The sequence below is a fragment of the Dromiciops gliroides genome, chromosome 2 (genome assembly GCF_019393635.1).
Source record: "Dromiciops gliroides isolate mDroGli1 chromosome 2, mDroGli1.pri, whole genome shotgun sequence".
Taxonomy (NCBI): domain Eukaryota; kingdom Metazoa; phylum Chordata; class Mammalia; order Microbiotheria; family Microbiotheriidae; genus Dromiciops; species Dromiciops gliroides.
Genome location: NC_057862.1, coordinates 91480290 through 91507080, shown reverse-complemented (window position 1 = coordinate 91507080; position 26791 = coordinate 91480290). Strand labels below are relative to the sequence as shown.

The window sequence follows — 26791 nt, the reverse complement described above, 5'->3', positions numbered from 1 at the left end:
TTTTTTTCATTATTTCTTTTCTTTTTTTTTTTTTAGTGAGGCAGTTGGGGTTAAGTGACTTGCCCAGGGTCACACAGCTAGTAAGTGTTAAGTGTCTGAGGCCGGATTTGAACTCAGGTACTCCTGACTCCAGGGCCAGTGCTCCATCCACTGCGCCGCCTAGCTGCCCCCCCATTATTTCTTTTAAAAAAAATTCCAATCTGTGATTTCTTTCAAGTATGCTAGAGTTCCAGAGGTAAGGAACTTCCTTTTATTCTGCAACAGATAGTTTTGGAGATGTCTAGAGGATGTTTAGAGATTACTTGCCAAAAACCACACAGCTTGTATGAGTCAAAGGTGGAACTTGAACCCAGATCTTTCCGACTCCAAAGCCAACCTTTATCCACCGTGTTTCACAGCCTCTCCCTTTGTGTCTTGAAAGAGCTGGTGAGATTCCTTCTTACTCTGCTTACAGGAATTAACACAGCATTAACTGAGTATAATTATAGGAGCATTTCATGTATACAGTTTATATCTCTTTAATTGAAGCCATTGTCTTAGAACTGTTTGCCAGGGCTAACTCTAATTGTCATTCCAGGCTGTTAGAAGAGCCTGTTAGTTACAGGTTAAATATGGGCCTTGAAGGCATTAAGGAGAAATATAGGCCCCTTACCTGACAAGGAATGGGTCTATTGCTGTGGTTTCTCAGCGTGCTTTATTTCAGTCATATTCACTTTTTACTCTTCTTCCCAGAGTCTGGCTCTTTCCCTATTCTATATCTTCGCGGTTCCCACTTTAGACCTAGTCTTCCACCTTTTTCTTTTCCCCTTCTGTCTGTCCTCTTTCCATTTTCCTTTTGGAGACAGTTCCGTCATCAGTGACTTACAAAACAGAGCTGGAAACCATTGGCTTGTTTTTGACATTCCCAACGCAAATGTTCTTCCAGTGTTGTTGACCTGACTTGGACTCTGAATGAAAAGAAAAGAAAGGCCTTTTGATGTTAGAGCTGGTGCTCTGTGTCCCAATGTGCTCCCAGTTCCTTTGCCTGTGGAACTAGGGCTGGTTTGCTCAGCTGATCTTTCTCTGGGAGGTGGCTGACCTGAAAGAAATATTTGGTTTTGGTTTCACACACAGAGAACTAACATTTTTAGCCACTTATTGAAATTGATTAGTGACCCTCACACTTATATTTAGTTGAAGGGTCTTCAAAGATATTTTAGGACAGTGAACATCCAATGTTCCAAGCAGGTCTGAGTTACCCTGGAGAATATTCAAATGGCTGCCCAATAGGCAGTTTCCAATAAGTATTTCAGAGCAGGCTGGGGAGGTTCCCATGGAGCCATTCCACTAGGCAGGGAATAAAGGATTCAGTCCTGTACCCTAGGTCTAGCTGGACCTCATCAATTTCCTGGGGTACAGTTCTTTTGAAGGGTTGATACAGAGGCTGATTCATTGTGTTGGGAATACCAAAAAAAGGCAAAAACTGTTTCTGCCTTTAAGTGGTTCTCATTCCGACGAGGGAGACAACAAGCAAATCTCCTTGTACATACAAGATATATTGGCTCCAAGACTTTCACCTTCTGCTATTGTTTTAGACTTATCTATTGAACTGGAGACACTGGGTTTCTGGACCCCTGAGTCTATACCACTCTCTTCATTCACAGATCTGCAATAATTCCCTACTTACCCATACTCTTTTTTTCTGTCATTGCATTATTTCCAGCATACACTTCCCTCTTTCCTTCCTATTCCCTGTCTCTACATACTTTAGCTCATAAGAGTGCATTTTCTAGGTCTTATTTACAAAGGAAAAGAGAATATAAAAATTAAGATATACTACATAGGGGCAGCTAGTGGTGCAGATAAGCACCGGCCCTGGATTCAGGAGTACCTGAGTTCAAATGCGGCCTCAGACACTTGACACTTACTAGCTGTGTGACCCTGGGCAAGTCACTTAACCCTCATTGCCCCGCCCCCCCCCAAATATATACTACATATCAGGATAAGGTAATTTTAAGTACATTTCAATGACATGGGGAAATCTAAATTACTAAACTAGTGAACCTGCTATTTTTGTGGCCCAACCTAGCTTGGCCATGATGTTCTATTTGTATAGAAGAACTTGTTTGCTTGTGGCCTTGAGATGAGAATGATTTCTTTGCTCTCATAACACCCCCACATTGTTTGAGAGGTTCACCCACTTGGACACACGAGTGGGAACACGTTTTACTCAACATTTCTGGATTACTTTCAGTCAGTTAAGAAGCCTCCTCAATAAATGACCAGGCTTGGGGTATTTTACCTGTTTACTTAATTAGATATCCTCCCTACCCGACTCCTGCTATCAAAAGAAAACCAGGAAATACAACTGGTTCAGAGAGTCTTCCCATTATCTCAAAAATCAAAACTATTAAGCTCAATAAACAGTTCACTACCAAATTTCACAAAAGTAAGCCCTATTCCTTTCACTAGTTCCTGGAAGTCACTGTTTTTCCTTCTCTTATCCTGGAAAAAAATGCAAAAAAAGAACAAAGGATCCTTTAGGTCATCAAGCAATGTTCCACAGCTTCCCATTTTATTGGCGTGTGTGTGTGTGTGTGTGTGTGTGTGTGTGTGTTTGTGAGAGAGAGAGAGAGAGAGAGAGAGAGAGAGAGAGATCTGTCCATTTCGTAGGGAGGAAGAGAGAATCAAATGGAGAGGAGTCAAAAGGAGAATGAAGTATCAAGGGAAAGCCAACCAACTTCTGCCATCTGGAAACAATTAAAAGTACCAGTTCTATAAGCCCTACCTAGTAAATGACTAGTTCATTAGCCACAAGTACTTGTTTGGTCTCTAAGAAGAGATAGAATCAGAGAATCCAATCATCTACTCCAATTCTCTTACTTTACAGAGAAAGAAAATGAGTCCCAAAGATGCTAGAATTCAACACCAGCTCTCTAGATCCCCAATCTAATCCTCTTCCCATCACTTCCCTGATTCTGAATATTCACAATTTCAAATTCTTTCCCTTCTCCCTTTTCATGTATGTCCCTCTCCCTTGTTAAGGAACATAGTTCAGTCTTGACAAATTCCAGTGGATAAGATCCCCACATATGGGGAAATATACTTATTTTTTCCCCTAGCTAATCCATTCATTTTATTTTTTTTTATTTTTTTAGTAAGGCAATGGGGATTAAGTGACTTGCCCAGGGTCACACAGCTAGTAAGTGTTAAGTGTCTGAGGCTGGATCTGAACTCAGGTACTCCTGACTCCAGGGCCAGTGCTCTATCCACTGCACCACCTAGCTGCCCCCCATTTTATTTTAAGGTAATAAACATTTTTATTTCTAGTTTGGGGTTCCAATTTTTATCCTTCCTTCTGTCCCTCCCTGAGGTGGTAAGCAATCAGGTATAGGTTATACACATACGATTATGTAAAACATGACCATATTAGTCACTAATGTTGTTCACCAGCATTTGTATGAAAATCCAATGGCTTCCCAAGTCATCTGTTTTCCAAAAGGGCATACTGAACTAGAATGGGAAAAATCTTTACTAAGAAGGGGATAGAGTTGGGAGGTTATCTTGAAGGAGGAATGAAAGCATGGAAGAAGGGATAAAAAGCCCACAGGGAAATGCTTGGAGAAGGCACTTCAGTTCATCTTTGCTGCTGAGATCATTCCCTCCTGCCTTCTTTGAAATAGCAATGCTTTTGGACTATGTCTAACAGAATAAGTACATGGCCTTGGGTGGTAGGGTTTCTTTTAATAGCTATAAACAATTTGTAATTCTCTCATCCAGCACACGGCAAAGAAGCCATTGCAAAAGCTCAACTAGGCTGAAGTGTCTCGTTTTCTTGAATTTTTTTTCCCCCTTGGCAATTGTCTACCAGTATGAGGAAATAAAACCGTCTTGGATCAAGGAGCATGAGCCTCAGAGGAGGCTGTGTCTTCTTTTGGATTTGAATCCCATTCTTGTGAACCGGGACTATCTGGATTATGGAATTTTTCTCAAATGATGCATTGGCCTGCTTCCCCCACCCCAAATGTTAGACACCCCCTTTCTCTTGTGGAAGAGTTTTAAGTCAGATGCATCCATGATATCAGTGTCTGGGAGCCAGAAAACCTGGGTTCTAGACAATAGTAAAATGGTAAATGCTTAACAGTCAGCTTTGTAGAAAATAAACACATTATTAACATTCTCTCCATCACTTTCTTAAGCATAGACATCAACCAAACAAAAAATAAAGCCTGATTTGTAGTGTTTGCTGATTTCTGTGGTGTAAATGCTCAACAGTAAAATTTTAATAATCTGCTTTTGGGAACCTATAAGAGCTGGCTTCACCCTTGGTTCTAAGCCTGCTTTTGTGACCTTTGGAAAGCTACATCCCGGTGTGCCTCAGTTTCCTCATCTATAAAATAAAGGGACTTGGATCAGATCTCTAAGGTCCCTTCCAGATCTAACATCCTATGCTTCTATATAGTATGTGAGCCAAAAGTATTGATTTTTTTTTTCTCTTTCTGTTCCAGGCAGAGTATGAAATTACACCAGATGAAAAACTGGGAGAGAAAGGGAAGGAAATCGTGATGAAATACCTCACCCCAGAGGTAAGGGGCAGCCAAAAAAATAGAACTACAAGAATGTGAGAGAACACAAAAATATCCGACAGCCCATGTTCCGAAAGGCTGAGGTAATGACCCTGGGGAACAAAACCCAGGGATGAAAACAGCCTGGAATCATGGCTGCAAGAAATATCATTTTTCACCCAAAGAATTCAGAGGGCCTGAAGGACTTCAGAGGTGTGAGGTCATCAGCTCCTTGAGGCCAATTTCTGGGCTAGAAGTTAGCCTGGGAGTCTGGTCACACCTCTTTGGAGACAGGAGATCCCCACGGATCATGATATGACTGAGTTTGTTGCCCCAGAGGGCCCACAAACGAAATCTTCCAAGAGCATGTGGTGGGTGTGATTCAGGAAGCACCAGCTCAGTAACTGAGGGTAGGATCACAGAAAGCTGAGGAGGGCCGGGGGGATGGAAGGGACAGGGAGGTAGGTGAGGAGAATAGTTTTCTGAGGTATGCCCCAATTCATGGGCTGAGGCATGGGGTAAGGGGATCTAGGTGTGACCCTTACCATACACAGTCCTTCCCCCGGCCTCTGCTCTTTCATCCATTCACATCCATCAATTTAAAAAGGGAGGGGGGGGATATAGTATAGAAGAAAGAAAAATCCCAGAACTGGGGGCAGGGGATGGGGGAAACTGAGGCCCAGAAAAGAGAAATTATTTACCTGAGGTGATATGGTAGTAAATTGCAGAGCTAGGATTTGAACCCCAGGTCTTCTGACACTGAGTCTAATTCCCTTTCTACTGGACACCTGGGTTTGAGTCCCTGCTTTGTTACTAACTGTATGACCTCAGGCAAGTCAGTGATTCTCTTGGTAGGTCAGGGATGAAGGAGGGGGAGGGGAATTATGTGTTCTTCAAAGTCTTCCCTGTGCTGCCATTGTTGCTCAGTTGTGGGGACCCAGAGCAGTTGAGGATGGCCCCTTTCCAGCCTAGCAGAAGAATTGGGGTTGACAGCAGGAGCTGGAGGGGGAACTGCCATTAGAACCCTTCTTTTATTTGTTTCCTCTCCCTCCTTGACCAGGGCTAACCTCTGTGCAGAAGCTACTGCCAAGAAGCAATAAATGTGGGGCTTTAAACACATGAATTATCTTCGGCTTAAAGCCGCTTAAAACCTCATAACAGTAACCGAGCCCCAAGACCTCTGCTTCAGAAGATTTTACAAGTGTGGTGTGTCATCCTCCAGGGAGCCCATATCCATTTTTCCCAAGTGTCTTCTCCAGTTTTCCTGTTGAAGTGATATAGTGGGTCTTGGCCAAGTCTGATTGAAGGGAGTAGGGAGGAAGGCTAAGTCTTTTCATTAATTAATCTTGTTCCCACAAATTTCTTCCTACAGTTTCAGGCTTTTCTGAGGGTCTCTCAGAACCTATTTTTACTTAACTAGTCTGGAGCAGTAGGCTCTAGACATGGCTAGGACAAAAAAAGGTTGCTGACAAACCCTATCCAGTTAGGGCATGGCTTCTTATTTCTGTGCCCTGAGTGATGAGACATAAGAGAAGAAATAATGGGTCCCCCACCTAGAGTCTATTATAGTAATGATGGTGATAACAGTACCATCGCCATGCATATGCATGTCTTATTTATCAATGTCCATTTTTTAAAATGATAAAAATTTTTATTTAAAGTTTTGAGTTCCAAAATTATCCTTCTCCCCTTCCCCTCCTCCCCCCTCCCTGAGGCTGTAAGCAATCAGATATAGGTTAGACACATGCAATTATGTAGAACTTTACTATATTAGTCATTTTGTATTCAAATTAAAAAAATGAAAGAAAGTGAAAAATAGCATGCTTCAGTCTGTGTTCAATCAACATCAGCCCTTTCTTTGGAGGTGGATAGTAGGGTTCATCATTAGTTCTTTGGAATTGTCTTGGATCATTGTATTGCTGAGAATAGTTAAGTCATTCACAGTTCTTCATCAAACAATATTTCTGTCACTGCGCACAATATTTTCCTGTTTCTGCTCACTTCGTTATATATCCGTTAATATAAGTCTTTCCAGGCCTTTCTGAAATCATCCTGCTTCTCATTTCTTATAGCACATCAGTGTTCTTTTGCATATATTGTTACTGACCGGATTTTTCCATTTTGCAAGTGTATGGAACTGGGATCAGGAAACCTGGGTTCAGGCCCTAGTTCAGTCACTAATGAGCTGTGTGACCTTGGTGAAGTCAGTTCTTCCTGGGCGCTAGTTCCCTTATCCATTAAATGAGGAGGTTGGACCAGGTGATATCAGAACTCCCTTAACAACTCTATGCATGCTTTATGGGGGACAAAAATAGCATTTTTCCCCCCTTAGTGAGTCACCATGGATAAAGAATGCATCACCTAGTGGTCAGTTTCCTGGCAGTGAGCCTCTCTGTATCTTTAGCCAAGCTGATCTTTGGACAGTGAATGACGTCTGTTGTCAGGGCTACGCTCAAAGCCTTTGGTTTGGCAAAACCTCACCAAATTTCTGCTCTGCTGGCAAAGCATATGAGAACCCAGGGTCATCTCTACACCATGATGAGGCATCAGATGAGGATTTAATAGCCTAATAATCCTACAGGCTTAAAATAATATTGAACTAAAATAATATCACCCTTGGGTCAGTCCCTTTCTGTCTTCATTATATCAGCATGGAAACATGTCACCATCAATCTGGATCCAATTAGGAAAAACTCTCACTCCCTCCCCTTTTTTTTTTCTCCAATCAATTTGTCTACAGACATCATCTGCCACATCTCCACCACTGCAGTAATTATGGGCAACTCAAGGAACCATGGTCTGTAGCTTCATAGAGCTTACAGTCTAGTTGGGGATATGAGATAGAAACTTGTAAAAAATTCACTGCCAATAGAAGAGACTGCTAACTGAAGAACACACTTGTTCTTCATCTCTCCCTTGTAGAATCTGGCTTCTTTGAAGACTCACGTCAGGCACTGCTTCCTCTATGAAGCCTCTTCTAATTATCGCTCCACCAATTGTCTTGTATCATACTTCTGGGTACACATTGGTTCCCCTGGTTGAATGTAAGTTCCTTGAGGGCAGGAATATTTACTTGTTGTCTTTGTATGTCCAGCATCTAATCCTGTACATTGCAAACCCTTAGCAAGCAGTGATTGTTGGTCCAGTGATACAAGAGCTGTGACAAGGGTTACTTCACAAGTGATGAGTACAGAAAATAAGTTCTTTATCATGAGTGAGTTGGAATAGATTATATCTAAAGACTAGATTTTGAAGTTTTCTCCAGCTAGACTATGGTATCCTGCTTTCACATTCTGTGTTCTAGTATTTTCTCAAGCCCTTTCTAACTATCTATTCTCAAGTTCCAAGGTCCCTTCCACCTCTGACATATTCTAATATTCAAAGTTTTAAGATTCTTTTGTATTTCTGATTCTGTATGACAGGAATTCAAATTCTACCATAGACCAAGGTAGTCCAGAAAGTGGTCCTGAAGAGTGATTTAGGCTCTCCTGAAGCCTGGATCTTTCTCTGTCCGTTTTGTTCTGACTTTATGCAGAATTTTCTGCAAGCCGTTGGTGTTTACCAGTTAGCATGTATCAAACTCAGATCCATACTGGCAAACACACACACACACACACACACACACACACACACACACACACACACACACACATCCCTACAACTGCTAACATGAACAACACCTTAAAGTGTCTCAGGACATGAAATGCATCGATTTCAACATCATTCAAAGATACTGTCCATGGTACTCAGTGGCTTAAGGATGGACAGTATGGAGACAGGACTGATATGCTCAATGAGCCCTGTGTTGGCATCATTCACCAACCAACAAAGATGGAAAGCCTGGTTGAAGCAGTTTTCTCCAATGAACTGGTTTCATCTGCATTCATTCTCTCAGCTGCTAGGAAATAGACCAAGTGAAGACAGCTGCCAGGGAAGTATTCTTTCAGTTTATTTTCCTCTCAAAGATATGCAGGCTTGAATATTGTTCTCAGAGCTCCACAGAGTGGGGAGCAGTAGCTCCCTTTAGAAATTCAGATTTCCCCTTTGTTTTTATAAACAATGATAGGATAAGGCAGGGAAGTTTATTCTTGAAAAAGGGGAAATTGCTGATCAGCCCATGTCTGGGGCTTTCTGTTTATGCACAAAAGAAATGTTTTCCAAGTTCTTATTTGGCTCTTTGAGAAATATCCACCTTTCAGAAGAAAAAAAAAACTTGAATGAAAGGAAATAATAATTGCAAGTTCACTCATTCCCTACCCCTTCCTTTCCTCTTCTCCCTCTCACCTAACTGCTGTGCTTAGTGATCCCAATAAGCACATTCAAACTGAAAAGCTCTTCTGGGAACTTGACTCTCCTGGGAATGGAGGGAGTCCTCCACTGGGCCAGTCTCTTCATTCCTAATAGTTATAGCTTAGATTTTCTGAGTTGTGTTACATCCATGATTTCATTTCATCTTTGCGACACTGTCAGTAAAGAAGATTCAGAGGAGAAACAAGGGCAGTTGTCCTCAGCAGCCAAATTCAATTCTTAAAAGACACATCCAAAAGCTAGATGCAGGGGTAAGTAACAAGAAATGAATATGAAAACTTAATATAGTCCGAAAGAAGAGAGATAGAAGTACTAAAGCTTGGAAAGAGCTGAGCCTGGCAAGGAAAGCTAAGCATAATGAAAAGAGATCAGAGCGGATGGGCTGGCGATAACTGATGACAGAGAATAAGCAGAGCAGCTCCACTGTTATTTTGGTTCTGTTTTCTCTGCCTAAGAGAATGATCTTTGGATGAGAAAGGACGGTACGAAAATATCTAATATGAAGTTGGTGCAAAAAATAAGGGGGTATCTAACTGCCCTGATGAGTTCAAGTCACCTACCTCAAATAAATCACATCCTTGACTAATAAAGGACCTGGCATACATGATTGCTCTACTTTTTGAAAGGACAAGGAGAATTGGTGATGAATCACAGGATTAGAGAGAGGTAAACACCCTGATTTTGAGAGTGGGGAGAGGGCTGGAGAGAGGGACAGAGGCAGACAGACAGACAGAGACAGAGACAGAGAGACAGAGACAGAGAGACAGAGACAGAGAGACAGAGAGAAAGACACACAGAGAGAAGGGAATGGAGCCTGAAACCATTAGGCTTATGGTAAGAATAAAAATGAGTAGAAATTGCAAAGAAGAAAATTTAGGCTCCTTATATGGACGCTGTGTCCATATGGAATAAACTATCTCTCAGTAATAGTATGTCTCCCCCTTAGAAGTCTTTAGCAAAAATTGAATGACCACTTAAAGGATATGTTGTTGGGAAGATCTTTTTCCAGGCTTGGGGAAGATTAGAAAGCCCTGGAGATTCTGTGATCTTATTGGATGACTATTATAATTTTCATCTTGCAAATAAGAAACCTTGAGGTCCTGACCAGTGAAGTGATCACCCAAGGTCCCACAGCTGCAAAGTGGCCAAGGCTAGAATCCAGAACTTTGAATTCCCATCCAAGGCTCTCCATTCTAATACATTGCCTGTCAATTTATTTTTGTACTCTATTCCTCAACCACAAATTGAACTCCGTATTCTCAATTTACCAAACATAAAACAAGCAAAAAACCGCTTCAAACACAAAGGAAATCAGGTAAAAAAAATACACATGACTCAATCCAAATTAATCCTTAATCTTGAATTTTAAAAAACCCACCAATACAAACCTCAACATGCATTACAGAAGGTGGATAAATTGTATCTCTATGTAGGAAGAGTTGTATATTATACATAAGAAAAGGATGCTAAGGGTCTGTGTCCCCTTGTCTCTGTTGCTATTCCTTTTGTCTCTAGAAATTTTTCCCTGCCTGCCTATTCCAGTGTCTCTGGAAGGAGGGGAGAAATAGGATGGGGAAGGGTATTGAACTATTTTGTTCAGGAGCCCCACCTCTGAGCCATGATGGTGCAATTCAGTCCACCACCATCCCCACCTTGGTGGAGTCCCCAGGTCTTCAGATGTGTGGATCGGTTACAATAAGTGTGCTGTGTCAGGAACCCTCCTGCCACACCCATGAGCTTTTGGAATTTGTCTGGATTTGGGGCTCTACCAGGGACAGGGAAGAAATAGGTGCATTCCTCTCAAGTGTCCCCTTAGCTTGTAACTCGATTAACCAACAAGCATTTATTAAGTACCTACTATGTACTTTGCTTTGTGTCACGTGCTAGGGATGCAAGTACAAAAAATGTAACAATCCTTCCTGACAGAACCTTACATTCTGCTTTAAAGTAAAAGTTTTGGTGATACATTTTGTTTTTATATTGCCTGCATTTCTTTTATCGTTTTCCTGCCTTCTCCCAGGGAGCCATAAAATATCAACTTAAAAAAATAACATTAATATTAATATATAGTTAATATTAATAATTACTATAAAAATAATAAAAGTGAAAAAGAATATTTTTTAGAGAAAAAGAGGAGGAGTAAGAGAAAAAAATCCATGAAACTGATCAGTACACTGAAAAAATTTGACAATTTATGAGATACTGTCCACTTATGGACATCCCATCTCATCAAAGAAGGGGGAAGAGTTTCTTCTCTCATCTCTGGAGTCACACTTGTTCTTTATGATTCTGCAATGCTTGTTTGTTTTGTAGTTATTGTTCCTTTCATTTACATTGTTGTTGTCATTATTTATGTTATTTTCTTAGCTCTTCTCCCTTTTGCATCAGTTCATATAAATTTTTCCATATTTCTCTATAGTCATCATGTGTGTCATTTCTCATAGCACAGTAATGTTCTTTCATAGTCACATACTACAGTTCTTTTTAGTTATTTGCAAATTGATAGATATCTCCTTTGTTGGCAGAGTTTGGTTTTTTTTGAAGTTTACATTGTCTTGAGGGAGGCAACATGTACATCTATAAATATATACAGAATAAACATAACCAGGATAAAACTAAATAAATGTACAGTAGTTAACCTTCTTTTGCAAAGCAGCAATTGGGGAGGATCAGGAGAAACTTTGACAGGGTGAAGAAGGAGGAATTATGGCCTATTATAAGAGACTCCCACCTTCTTGACACTGGAGTATTCATCCATAGAGCAATTTGAGTTCTTTTTCCTAAGAAAATAGAAATATAATTTTGTAACTGTGTGTAGGTCACAGGATAGTGTCATCAAGGATACAGCTTTGGGAAAGAATCCCAGTAACACTTTACAGAAGAGAAATAACAGTTCTATCCATGGACCATTGTTTAACAGCCCTTCAGCACCTCTATTTGTCAGTCTGACATAGGATAATTAGTGAAGATCCATAGCTTATTTATTCATTTTCCAATTAGTCTACAAGTCCTGTTGATCCTATGTAAACAATAGTTCTTGCATCCGTCCTTGGCTATCCATGCTCATTGCTACCACCCAAGTTGAGGCCCTCTTCATCTCTTATCTAGACTATTATAATAGTCTCCTAACTGATTTCCTTCCTCTGTTTTCTCCATTCTTCTTCCTTCCCACAATCTTCTTAAGGCACAGGTCTACTTCCCAGCTCAAAAGTCTTCAGTGATTCCCTATGGCCTATGGGTTGAAATACAAATTCTTTAGTCAAGAATTTAGGACTCCCCATCCATGCTACCTGTACACAGTCTGTCTCAAGTCTATGTTTTCAGCCTTGTTTCATACTGATCTTCACATGTTCTGTTATTCTGTGAATCAGCAATCTGATCTCACCTTCTCTCAGGTCATCGCTCATGCTTGGAACATACTCCTTCCCCATTTTTTTTTCCTGTTGACATCTTTATCTTCCTTTGAGGCCCAGCTCAGGGACCACCTCTTCCATAAAACTTTACCAGATCTCCCTAAGTAAAAGTAATCAATCTGTCTTTGAATTTTCCTAGAGCATTTTATTTGGATCTCTTCTTTACCCCCTCACACTTTAGCTTTTATTATAGTTATTTAGGTACATGCCCATACCACCCCCCCCCCCAATATACACAGCCCAGTAGACCCTGAGGGAGCTTAGGGCATGAACTCTTGTGTCATTTTTACATTTGCATGCACAGTGCCTTGCACATAATAGCTATTTCAAGCTGATTTGGAAATGCTTCACCTGTTTAAACTGAAAAGAAGTCAATGAAGGAGAACCAACACGAGGAAGGCTTAACTCTTAGAACTAGGTCTCAGCTTGTAAAGTACCTGGCCCCAACTGGGCTTTGTTCAGCAACCTGTGGCATCAGAATTTGACTCTGTTGAAGCTGTTGTTTATTCAACCAAAAAAAGCAGAAGAGCAGAATGTGCCCATGTAAACAGTGTGACTTTTCCCTTCTCCATCATGCCTAGAGATCATTGACTTGACAGGTTATTTGCTCATGGGGATACGTATTTCTCTCTTTTTCACCCTTTAACACCACAAGAAGGGGAGAGTTGGGTCCTGGGTCACTTCTCTCTCTCCTTTTCCTTCTCATTAAAAATTGCCCAGCAGGGGTGGAGCCAAGATGGCAGAGGAAAGGCAGTGAGCTCCAGAACTCATGACATGATTGCTCCAAAAAACATCCAAATAACGCCATAGGAAAATGCCCGGAGCAGCAAAACTCACAGAAGAATGTGCTAAACTCATCTTCTAACTAAGAATGGCTTGGAAGGTCAGAAGGAGGGACCTGCTGTGCTGAGACAGGAGTCGAGCCCAACCCCACGGTCACCCTGACACAGATCCATCCCCAAGAAGGCCCCACCAGAGAAGGAGACCCCCAGAGCCTCTGAATCAGCTGAAGCACCAGTGTCATCTGGAACTAAGCTCACAGTCTGGTGAGTGGGCTGAGCCCTGGGCAGGGGAGAGACTACAGGGGTCTATGCTGGTGCTGAGGCAGAACTTGGATTTTACACCCCTGCTGAGAACCAGGAGGTAGGCTCAAGTAGCAGTGACCCAGGTGGGGGAGGGGCACAGGCTCTTCAGAGCTAACAACCACAACACACAAAGCTGGTTGATTAGCAAGTTGGTCTAGGGTCATCTAGGACCAGGAAACAGGCCAGGTGAGGGAAGAACCTGATTCTCCTTAAATCATACCACCTGGGACTTCTTAAGCTTGGGATACTGAAGCCTGGAAACAGTGCCCCACTTTAAGGAGCTAAAAGTCTAGTAAAAGAAAGGCAAGATGAGCCGACAGAGAAAGGTGAGGACCATAGAAAGTTTCTTCAGTAACAAGGAAGACCAAGGGGCACCCTCAGAGGAAGATGTGAACATCAGGGCCCCTATATCTAAAGGTTCCAAGAAAAATATGAATTGGTCTCAGGCCATAGAGATGCTCAAAAAGGACTTTGAAGATAAAGTTAGAGAGATAGAGGGAAAAATGGAAAGAGAAATGAGGGTGATGCAGGAAAGACATGAGAAAAAAGTCAACAGCTTGAAAAGTCAAATTGGCCAAATGGAAAAGGAGGTACAAAAGCTCTCTGATGAAAATAATTGCCTAAGAATGAGGATTGAACAAATGGAAGCCAGTGACTTTGTGAGAAACCAAGACACAATAAAGAAAATCCAAATGAATAAAAAAATAGAGGGCAATGTGAAATATCTTCTGGGAAAAACTGCTGACCTGGAAAATAGGTCCAGGAGAGATAATTTGAAAATTACTGGTCTACCTGAAAACCATGATCAAGGAAAGAGCTAAGACATCATCTTCCAAGATATTCTCAGGGAAAACTGCCCTGAAATTCTAGAAGAAGAAGCTAACATAGAAATTGAAAGAATCCACCGATCACCTCCAGAAAGAGATCCCAAAAGGAAAACTCCTAGGAATATTATAGCTAAATTCCAGAGCTCTCAGGTCAAGGAGAAAATATTGCAAGCTGCCAAAAAGAAAGAATTCAAGTACTGTGGAGCCCCAGTCAGGATAGCACAAGATCTAGCAGCTTCTACATTAAAGGACCAGAGGGCATGGAATATGATATTCCAAAGGGCAAAGGAAATGGGATTACAACCAAGAATCGCCTACCCAGCAAAACTCCGCATAATCTTTCAGTGGAAAAAATGGGACTTTAAAGAAAAAGAAGACTTTCAGATATTTGTGATGAAAAGACCTGAACTGAATGGCAAATTTGACTTTCAAATACAAGACCCTAGAGAACCATGAAAAATTGTAGCTGGGGGACATACCTGGGGTTGTACAGTAGGCGACTGTCTCGTGTCTGAGGTCAGGTTTTGGCTGGGATCCCCCGGGTCCAGGGGTGATGCTTTTTCCACTGTGTCACTTAGCTAGGTGATGACATCTTTAGGGTTAAATTGAGGGGTGAAGGGAATTCACTGGGGGAGGGGGAAGGGCAGAGGTGAAATCCTACATGAAAGTAATAGGAAAAGGCTTATGGAGTGGGGGAAGAGATAGGAGAGGAGCAGGGCAGTAAATGAATTTTACACTCATCAGAAAAGGCTCAAAGACCTTAAACTCATCAGAGCTGCCTCAAGGAGGGACTAACAGACATACCCAACTGGGTGGAGTGATCTGTTTAATCTGGGTAGTAAATGAGCCCAACACTCATAATAATTGGCTCAAGGAGGAAATAATGTACACACTCAATTGGGTGGAGTAATCTCTCTAAACCTGCAGGATAATAGGAGGGGAAGGGGATAAAGAGAGAGGGGCAAAAGAAGGAAGGGCTGAGTGGGGGAGGGGACAGACAGAAGAAAATCCCTTTTGAAGAGGCATAGGATGAAAGAAGATGGATAATAGAATAAATATCATGGGGAAGGGAATAGGATGGAAGGGAAACAGTTAACAATAGTAATCATGAAAAAGAGAAAAGGGGTGAAAAATTGTACAAAAAATGTTTATAGCAACTCTTGCTGCAGGCTAAGAATTGGGAATTGAGGGAATGTCCATCAATTGAGGAATGATGGAAAAAACTGGGCTGTGTGAGTGTGGTGGAATGGTCTTGTGCTACAGGAAATGACGAGCAGGATGATTCCAGAAAAGCCTGGAAAGACTAATGAACATCGATGCATAGTGAAGTGAGCAGAGCTGGGAGGACGTTGTGCATAGTAACAGCAGTATTGTTCAATGAGCAACTGTGAATGACTTGACTACTCTCAACAGTGCAATGATCCAAGACAATCCCAAGGAACTAATGAGGAAGCTTACTATGCACCCCTATAGACAGAACTGATAAAAAGAACACTTGTGGATTGTACACATATAACCTGGTTATAACCCCTCTTATGGAGGGGGGAGGAAAAGGAGGGAGGGAGGGAGAAAAATTTGGAACTCTAAATCTTATGAAAATGAATGTTGAAAAGTGTTACATATAACTGGAAAATAAAATAAATGTTTGTTGCTGAAAAAAAAAAAGAATAGACAACAAAAACAAAGCAACAACAAAAGTGAAAATAGTATGTATCAATCTGAAAAAAAAAATTGCCCAGCCTTGGAGGTTCTTCATTTACCTGTGCTGTATGTTTGAAATATTCTCCCAACTCAAAGACCTACTGCCCTCTCCTTAATTCTGATTTTCCTGATTTCCTCTTTCAGCTCCAGATATTTGGGCCTAGTTCTTACGAAGTTGAAATCTGACTTTCTTTCTCATTTAAACATTGCAAACAGTTTTTCTTTCTTGCTTTTTGCGCGCGTCTTTTCTCTATTGGAAGCTTTTATTTTAGCCAAGCTGTACAGAGAATACACATCCCTCCCCTCCTCTCTGTCTCCTTTGCTGAGAGTTTTACCAAACAACAGGTAGAATTGAGATGGAAGCAATTTCTCCCTTTTGGTATTTTTTTTTTCCTGGACCAACCCCCAGTAAGACAAAACAATAAATCAACTTTTTCCTTTGGCAAAATGAAGAAGCTAGGTGAAACAATAAGAGTGCTGAGCCTGGAGTTAGGAAGAACTGAGTTTAAATCTAACTTCATACACTTAGGGCTGTGTGACCTTGGGTAAGTCACTTAACTTCTGTCTGCCTCCATTTCCTTATTTGTAAAATGAGGATAATAAAAGCACCCACCTCAGAGGGTTGTTGTGGGAATCAAATGAGATAACATATCAAATGCTTTCCAAACCTTAAAGCACTATATAAATGCTAATTTTTGTTGTAGTTGTTGTTAATCCAGACTTCCCTTGATTGTCTAAGAGACTACTGGGTGAATTGTTAGGCAAAAGTTGATGTCCTACAAGCCTGACTGCCAACCTAAGCTACATTTCTTCCTTCCAAAGAATCAGCAAAGGTGATATTCCCCAAAGATTTTCAGATATGCAAAAAAACCTGAATTCTGAAGAAGAAGCTCTGTCTCTTCAAATCCTAGTCATTCTTCAAGACCAAGTCCAAATCTCACCTATTTCATGAAGGTTTCCCTGGCCACTCCAGCCCTTAATGATCTGTCTCTCTTCTCCTCACTATAATTTAACTCTTATAGCTTTGGATAATTATTTCAGATGTATTCACTGTGTTTTCCCAACATGATTATAACCTCCCGGAGGGCACCAGACAAAAATTCACAACCGTTCTGCCCTCCTGGAAGTCCATGCACTTCTTTACATTACTCTCTCTACCTTCTGATATCCCCTACAGGACCTAGCACAGTACTAAGCACATAGAAGACACTCAAAAAAATATTACTGGTTGATCACTTGGACAGGCCGGGCCCACAACTGGTAAAGTCAGGGTGGAGGGAAAGAAAATACTAAAAAAAAAAAAACAACAAAAAAACCCAAACCACTCTGTACCCATTCCTTCCAGGGACTTCAGCCTGTGACAAAGCCCACACTGTAGAGTCCATGCCACCTCCCAAACAAGGACAAATCCTAATCCAAATGTCTCTTCCTGCTCTGGTTCTCAAAGCACCTGGCCAAGCAGAAGAGCCAGGATTTACTAGCATCATCAACAAATAGGCACCATATTCTTTTTCAAAAACCAAAATTGTAACATTTGTTCTAATAATGCCTTTGTCTATTGTCAGTAAGTTAGAATTTCCTCACAATTCTCTACATTGTAATATTTCCAGTCTTTCAGGAGATATAATGCTACACTTATCACAGGATCAATACAATTTGTTTTCTTTATGTTTATGTTCAGGGGTGACATAGAGGGCTCTGACTAGCTCTGTGTGGCCCCATAAATAGGGTAAGGTAACTAAGGCTTTGTTTTAGGATGATGAATTTAGAAGGGACTGACTGACAGCACTTGCCATCCTTCAGTAACAGAAAAAACAGAACTTAGAGCCTAATTAGCAAAAGCGATTAGTTAAAATAGGAAGCTGCCTAGATGTCTGCAGTCAGGGTGAGCTCCATATCCATTCTGCCCACTTCCTCCCCTCCCCCAATTATGCATATACTTTGTGTGCTTGTCCCAGGTGTGGTCGATGGTATTTGCCCCAGGCGTAAAGATTCCTGGTTATGGCTCTGCCTAAGGTTGCTCATTGTCTGCTCCCTGCACTATAGCATTCACTTCAGTCCCTCTTGACTTTTCCTCAAGAGAAACAAAGATGGAACAGATTTGGAATCAGTGTCCATCTTCCTAATGAGGATAATGGTAGTGGGAGGCAGGAAATAGACTTTCCTATAGCTTGTTTCTCCCAGCATCTAAAAATACTTTCTAGGGGCAGCTAGATGGCACAGTGGATAGAGCACCGGCCCTGGAGTCAGCCTCAGACACTTAATTCTTACTAGCTGTGTGACCCTGGGCAAATCACTTAACCCCCATTGCCTCACTTAAAAAAACAAACAAAAAACACTTTCTAGCCGTTACCTCTTTACTCTTCACAACATGAAGGCCCTTTGAGATTGAGTCTTTTCTCTATTGGAAACCATGCCTGTGCTGCGGGTGGGCACTTAATGGCTGAAAATGATAATACTAGCCCTCAGGAAATGGGGGCAGGTGGCAACCCTGTCTCCAGAAGGGCAATTTGATGATTTCGCTGGTGGTCACACATTTTCCTAACTGCAAATCAAGAATGTGGGCTCAGGATTGATCAGTGGGTTCTTTTCCACCCACTGGTGCTAACTCAGAAGGTGTCCTCAAGTGTCTCCAAATGGTTTAATTAGAATTGTAAATCGCTGTGGCCTTGGGTGTATGTTGACACTCTTCCTCCCCACACCTAGGGCTTTTTGGATCCTGGTCCTACGTTGGTCTGGACCATTGGCAAGAGCCTTCCCATAGGAAGGGAGGAGAAATGTACATATGAGAAATGAATGGTGTTTCTGAAGAGAACTACAGAATATTGACACAAGAAACTCCAAAACAGATGGAGAGATGCAAACAATGATATACTATGTTGGTGAAAATTTGGCCTCTTTTTTTTTCCCCCAACAATAACAAAAAAAATCCCCTAACCCTGTTCGTTCCCCCCACCCCTTTGTCCTGTTTTTGTTTGGAAGCCATGTATTATGTCTCCTGACATAGCTATTTATGGTCAGTCAGCGTAACAGGCCCTGACACTTTGACAGAAGGTTTGTTTGATTTTTTTTCCACATGGTCCTGAAGGTTTTGATTAAGAAGGTGGAAGAATGGAGCTCTTTTCCCCTGTCAGCCAGAGCTTAAATCAGCCCTCAAGTTAGGAAACAAATCTCTTAGCGCTTGGCCTTTGCCAAAGATCCCTTTGTTCTGTTTGGTTACACTGTTAGAAGTGTGGTCAATAGTAAGTCAGGAATTGGAAATAACGATGATAATAGCTCAGATTTTCATTTTATGATGTGCAATGCTGCTAGTATGATTATTTTTTTAATCTTTAAGATGAGGACATTGGAACTTGGTTAAGGGGCCTTGACGAGGATGGAATAGTTCCTTTCCCCCTCCGTGATTCTTATCTCAGTGACATCAGCTAAATATCCCCTTAGCAGGGTCACCTCAGTTAGAGCCAGAGGATTCTCAGAGGGTCAGCGATTCAGAGATAGAAAGATCTTACAACCATAGATCTAGGGATTCACTAAATTCAATTCAATAAACATTTAGAATCTGGCCTCTACTGATGTGCCAGGTACTGTGTTAAGGGCGGGATACAAATAAGAAAAAAAGAAAGACATTCCCTGCCCTGAAGGAGGAGCTTCAATCTAACAGAAGACAAAAAAGCACACAAAAGGGAGCTGAAAAGGGGGATGGCACCAGGGCATAGGATGTTCCATGGAGTCAAAACCAAGCAGAGGTGTTGTTTGTTTGTTTGTTTTTGTTTGTTTTGTGGGGCAATGTGTTGCCCGGGGTCACATAGTAAGTGTCAACTGTCTGAGGCGGCATTTGAACTCAGGTCCTCCTGAATCCAGGACTGGAGCTTTATCCACTGCACCACCTAGCTGCCCCTCTGTTAGGCTTTCTAGCAACTCTGCCCTATCCACCTACATTTAGCAGGCAATGTACATGCATGCACATGCGTACACGCACACACACACCTATTCACCAGTCTCCTTTCCTTGAAGTGGAATGGAATAAATAGGATTTTACTCTGCTACTTACAGATGGCACATCACACTTCATTTTGAGCAAACCTAGATGGATTCCTTATTCCACTTATTGAAAGAAGAATGAAACCAGCAGTGATTTAGAAGCCAAGAGACCTGGGTTTGAGGTCAGGCTCCACTACTTCCTAGCTGTAGCACTATAGCCAAGCACCACGGGATCAAAAGATCATAGAATTTCTTTTCTTTCTTTCTTTTTTTTTTTTGCAGGGCAATGAGGGTTAAATGACTTGCCCAGGGTCACACAGCTAGTAAGTGTCAAGTGTCTGAGGGCAGCTTTGAACTCAGTTCCTCCTGAATCCAGGGCTGGTGCTTGATCCACTGTGCCACCTAGCTGCCCCCAAGATCATAGAATTTCAAACTGGAAAGGACCTTAAAAATCATCTAATCTGGGGCAAATCACTTAACCCTCATTGCCCAGCACCTCCCCCCCAAATCATCTAATCCAATCTCCTTATTTTACATATGAGGAAATGGAGGTGGAAAGAAGTGAAGTGACTAATCCAAGGGGAAGAAGCAAGATTAGAACTCACCCAGCTGCCCCAGGCCTCTTCTATTTCAAAATCTATGATCTTAAGAAATTAGGTAGTAGATATGAAAGTACTTTGTAAAATATTATACCTATGTGAGTTATTATAATCATATCATAATATTATACTCGCATTAAATCATTATAGTATAGTAATAGTAGCAACAAAGGTAATAAATGACATACTACTTATCTATCTTCCCTTTGCCCTGATAAAATCACTGCCCTGTCAGAGGAAGAAAGGGACAGTGGCCATCTCTTGTCAGCTTGACTTCAACATTTAGAGCAAGGCAGCTTAACCTGGAGTCTAGGACCTTGTTTTAAAATCTGTATTTTTTGATGACTGTTATAATTGGTTTCCTGGATAATCTTCTGTATTTTATTTTATGCATTTAAAAAGATTATTCCGAGGCGGGGGCAGTCCATGACACAATAAAGGTTAACAACCCCTGCTTTAGAGGGTATAAGTGGCTTCCAGCTCTGGGCCTCCCCTTCAAGGCCCCCAAACCCCAGCTAAGGAATGGAATCCTGGGGCTGGAATGGAATGTCTTCTGTAGAGACATTGCGTGCAGAGTTTTCCCAGGGCTGACGCAGATTCCCCTTTGCTGTGTGTTGGAAGGGTCAAAGGTAGTGAGTGTGCAGCTGTGGAACAAGTCCTCCCTTCCTCTCTCCTTTCCTCCCTTCTTTTTTCCCTCCCGTGCTCCCTTTCCTCCCCCAGGAAGAAGTTTCCAGCAGGGCAGCCCTCTTGTGCCTGATGTGTGCACAGAATTTCTGAATGTAATCAAATGATTTCCTAGTGCTGGTCAAATGGGGTGAAACCAGCAGCAGTGACTGGGACCCCACATTGGCTCCCTGGGAGCTTCTCGGTTCTCAAAAACCCTTGAGCGTCTCCTCAGTTTTTCCTGAAAGCTGAATCCACATTGAGAAATTGCAAATAGTTTATACAGGGAATGTTAGCTGCCCACATCTGAAAATATACACATCATTAAGCCCTAAGTGCTTGCGTCTGGAGATAGAGCAGGGGAAAAAGTTTGGGGGCCTGACCTTTTGTCCATTGACTGAACCACTTTTAATTAGTGTGGAGCTGGCTGATGGAATGTTTTTGCAAACTGAAATATAGCACATGCTGATCGTGAGAGTGTGTGTTACCCAAACAACACTGGAAACGACGCACAATGAGTCAAAGTCACCTCCGTGCCTCCAAAAGCTAGAACGGAGGGAGAACTGAGCATCACCAGTAGAAGCGTGTGGGGTATAACATATAGAACCCTGGCTGGTGATTCAGGAGATCTAGATTCTGACCCTGACTCTGGTACTAGCAATCTGTGAGACCTTGGACAGGTCACTTCCTCTCTCTGGGTCTCACTTTCCCCATCCATAAAAATGATGGGACTTCAAAAGACTTATTTCCAGAAATTGCAGCAAAGTTCAGGGTTGCTTGATTGCTTGAGCTTGAAGGGAAGGTGAGATGAGGATGCTTGTTTGGTTGGAGGTGAAAGGGACCTCAGAAGCCTTCCAGCACCATCTTTCTAGGTGAAAGTATATCCTTGCTCTTTAATCAACATGGCTGGCAGATGTAGCACAGGGCCCTGCATTTAGTTGATACTCAGTAAAAATGTGATAAATTTAATTGAATACATATATAAACTCCTGGTCTCTATTCTTTCCTGAGAGGTGGGTTCTGCTGAAAGAAGGGAACAAAGAGTAGGATTGCACTGGATGCTTGAAAGGACAAGTAGAGGAATTGATTGTTCAGCTGATGCCGAGAAGGAATGGGTGCAGAAAAAAAAAAGCTGAGACTTGAGGTGTCCTGAAGATGAGTTTTGCCCGTTTCACTGTTTGCCTGAAAGGTGGCCCTGGGATCTACCTTCATCCCAATTGGTCTTTGGGGGCTCTTGGTCCTCTCCCTAATCCTGAGCCGGCTAAGCAGAGGCTGATAGCCATGTTCAATAAGAGCAAGGGTGAGCTTTAAGGGGCTATGATATTAACCCTAGATTTCAGTCAACAAAGTGGGTTGACTTTATGGCTTGTGTCTGTCCAGAATTTAATGAAGGAAAGGAAGGTATGTGTCCCAGAAACACTAGAAACATGAGACCAAGATAAACCATCAAGTCCCTCCATTCTTTTTTTTTTTCTTTTTTTTTGGGGGGGGCAATGGGGGTTAAGTGACTTGCCCAGGGTCACACAGCTGGTAAGTGTCAAGTGTCTGAGGCCAGATTTGAACCCAGGTACTCCTGAATCCAGGGCCGGTGCTTTATCCACTGCGCCACTTAGCTGCCCCCGAGTCCCTCCATTCTTTTTTTTTTTTTTTTTTTTTTTTTTTGGTGAGGCAATTGGGGTTAAGTGACTTGCCCAGGGTCACACAGCTAGTAAGTGTCAAGGGTTTGAGGCCAGGTTTGAACTCAGGTCCTCCTGAATCCAGGGCCGGTGCTCTATCCACTGCGCCACCTAGCTGCCCGCCCTCCATTCTTACCTCCACAATCAATTATAAAAGTTCTCTGTTGAGCTTTTAAAGCTCTTCATAACTTGGCCCCTTCCTTTCCAATATTCTTACTCCTTACTCCCTTCCACATACTCAGCAATCCAGTGACACTGGCCCCCGTGCTGTTCCTCACATCAAATATTCTCATCTCCAGATTCTGTGCATTTTCTGCTTTGCTTTTGAGGGGGTTTTTTTTGGTGAGGCAATTGGGGTTAAGTGACTTGCCCAGGGTCACACAGCTAGTAAATGTCAAGTGTCTGAGGCTGGATTTGAACTCAGGTCCTCCTGAATCCAGGGGCAATGCTCTATCCACTGTACTACCTAGCTGCCCCTTTCTGTGCATTTTCATTGGCTTTCCTATATGCCCGGAATTCTCTCCTTCCTCATCTCCATCTCCTACCTTCCCTGGCTTCCTTAATTTCTCAGCTAAAATCCTACCTTCTGCAAGAACCCTTTCCAGGTCTTCATTAGTGCCTTCTCTTTGAGGTTATCTCCAATTTGTTCCTTCACATTTTGTTTCTACATAGTTGTTTGCTTGTTGTCTCCTCCATTAGATTGTAAGCTCCTTGAGGGGAAGGATTTGTTTTTGTCTCTTTTTGTATCTTCACTGCTTAATACACTGCCTATCATATAATAAGTACTTGTTGACTTAACTTCAATTCTTTCATTTTTTAACAATCACCTTTAATGTAACAGGCACTGGGGATTCAAAATTTAAAATGAGACAACCTTTGTCCTCAAGGAACCTACCCTCTACATTGAAGATACAGCACACAAACAAATGAGTCTCCATGATCATTAGAGGAGGGAGAGATAACTAGCAATTAAAGAGAATAGAGGAAGTTGTCATGGGGCAAGTAGGACCTGAATTAAACCTTGAAAGAAGCTAAGGATCTAAAATAGCAGAGAGGAAGAGGAAGTGTGTCTCAGGATTCAGAAAAGCTTGGGCATGAAGGAAGAAAGAGGCAGATGGCCACCAAGTTTAAAGAACAAGTAGATACACTGAATACAGAATGTGTGAAAGGGTGTGAAATAGTTGGGGGGCAGGGTTAGAGCCAGATTGTAAGGGTCCTAAAATGCCAAGCTTATGGAGTTTGCATTTTATCCTAAAGGCAAAGGGGAGCCACTGAAGATTCTCCTTTTTGCTTAGGATAGAGAGTAGATCACTGGGGTACAGAGTTTCTTTTGAGTAGTGGGCTGAATTGTTAATTAGATGCAAGGAGATTCCATAGAGACAGGAGCTCAGGAAGCCTCTTAATGATTCTAGCTAATACAGGAAATTATTTACTTTTTCCTCTTGCCAATAATGTATCATACTGAGAAAGGAACCAGCCAGTTGAACACACACATGCCGCCCCAGAGGCTGCAGCACCATTGATTCCTTGTTCAGGGGATTGTGTTCCTAATTGATTGTTTAGCAATTGATTGTTTCAGCTGTGTGTTGGTGCAATTCAGTCAGTAAGACAGCAGAAAGTACACCTTCGGCTGTGCAGGCCTATCAAGTTTCTTTTCCCTTATCCAGATGTACATCCCACTCTCCATTTAGACTGGTCTTCTTCCACTTATAGTGACCCTTCCCTACCCCTCACACCTCTGCAAATAATCCCCATCCTTCAAAGCCCACTGAAAGCCCCACGTTCTCCAGGAAGCCTTCCCTGATCACACTGATCTCTTCCTTTCCAGGACTCCTGCTCTGTATATTAGAGGTATTCTGCACTTGCTAAGAGTAATTTAGCCTTTTGTCATTCTTCGTCACTTCATGTGAGTTCATTTTGTACCCACGTCACCTTTTTTTTTTTTTTTTTTGTTCAGTCATTCAGTCATGCCCGACTCTTTGTGACCCCATGGACTACATAGCTCACCGACATCGTCCATATGATTTTCTTGGCAAAGATACTAGAATGGTTTGCCATTTCTTTCTCCAAACAGGTCACCTTAGGGCCTACTGATAATAGGTCACATTTCGATAACTCTTCACAGTTTCATAGGACGTCATATCTATTATCTCATCATAGCCTCCCAGTGACCTCTAAGGTAGATAGTACAAATATTATCTCCATTTACCAGATCAGGAAACTAAGACTTAGAGGATTTATGCGGCTTAAATAGGGTTACGCAGCTTGTATGGGATGGACCTGGGACTGAAACCGAGAATCTGATTTCAAGTCTCATCCTCTCTCACACACACAAATGAGGATTCAGTGTAGTCTGCTCTATGGCCTCTGAGCCAGAATAAAATACAGGTTCTTTTGCTTAAAACCAGGACCAGCCTCCTGTGTGGGCCAAAGTGTCTTATCATTGGAAATCATCTACTTCGCACCTCTCTGGAATGCTAAGAAAGCGGCTCCTCTCTGAGAACACACCTGCAAACCCCAGGAGCCTTCCTTAGGCTCTGCAATGCCTGACATCAGTCATACCCCCCATTTACACCTCACTCCCCACAGACACAAACACTCACATACTCATCTCCGCTCCTATTTGAGTTTAGGGGCATTGAATTCCAGTTTAAATGTAAATACTGTCTGAGAGGCTAAATACATTGAGCTATTACCAGCCATTAACATTTGAGTCTGCAGAAGAATATCAGCAATCTAATATCCATAGGGACCTTAGAGATTAATTTCCACATTTCTTTTGTTTTTTTTTTTTCTTTTTTTTGGCTGGGCAATGAGGATTAAGTGACTTGCCCAGGGTCACACAGCTAGTAAGTGTCAAGTGTCTGAGGCTGAATTTGAACTCAGGTCCTCCTGAATCCAGGGCTGGTGCTTTATCCACTGCGCCACCTAGCTGCCCAAATTTCCTCATTTCAAAAGTGAGGAAACTAAAGCCAAGAGATAGACAGTGACTTGTCCAGGGTCTCAGAGCCAGGACTAGAGCCCAAGTCATTTGATATTCAATCCAGTGTTCCTACAACACCAGTACGTTGCCACTGAGGAAATGGGACACGAGTCAGGTAAGTTCTGAATAAAAAGAGCATTGCTTATGGAATCAGCAGTTCAAATCCTGTCTCTGACACCTGCATCTTATATGACCTTGGGAAGGGAGTCAACACCTTGCTGAGCCTCAGTTTCTTCAAACTGTAAAATGAGAGGGTTGGACTAGATGGCCTCTAAAGTCTTCTGAATCCTATGATGGGAGAGGGAAAGATCTGGCAGGACTGAAAAGAAAGACTTCCTGCCCTGCTCACACTATACTTGGGGACCTCAGACCATGACTATACTTAAATGCTACTTTCTAGAGTTTTTTAAGTAGAGCTTCTTTTTTTAAATTTTATTTTATTTTTTGGTGTGTGTGGGACAATGAAGGTTAAGTGACTTGTCCAAGGTCACACAGCTAATAAGTGTCAAGTGTCTGAGGCCGAATTTGAACTCAGGTCCTCCTGAATCCAGGGCCAGTGCTTTATCCACTGCGCCACCTAGCTGCCCCCAAGTAGAGCTTCTTAATCCCAGGTTTTCCATTGAATCAATATTAAAGAACTTTCTGACACTAGTAGCAGAGTGTTCAGGGCTTCCATAGTCCCTCAGAGGTCTAATGGATGCTAGAGGTGAAGGAAAATGAAACCCTTGGCTGAGGAATTTTTGGAGTCAGCAGTAGAAACCAGGTCTGGCAAGGGACAGCTAAGTGGTGCAGTGGATAAAGCACCAGCCCTGAATTCAGGAAGACCTGAGTTCAAATTCGGCCTCAGACACTTGACACTTACTAGCTGTGTGACCCTGGGCAAGTCACTTAACCCTCATTGCCCCTCAAAAAAAAAAGAAAAAGATAAAAGAAACCAGATCTGGCCTCCCAGGGGTGTTTCTTCATGGGGCATAGGGTTCAAAGCATATCCCTCCAGATAGCATTCTTGCT

The 26791-nt window shown here is 42.1% G+C and overlaps 1 protein-coding gene across 1 annotated transcript in view; it reads left to right on the top strand.

Moving 5' to 3' along the window:
* GRK5 (G protein-coupled receptor kinase 5) overlaps positions 1–26791 on the top strand; it is a 335798-nt gene that overhangs the window by 232005 nt on the left and 77002 nt on the right. The window contains exon 4 of the mRNA XM_043985213.1: positions 4488–4565. Within this exon, the coding sequence (XP_043841148.1) occupies positions 4488–4565 (78 nt within the window). The remainder of the gene's footprint in view (positions 1–4487; positions 4566–26791) is intronic.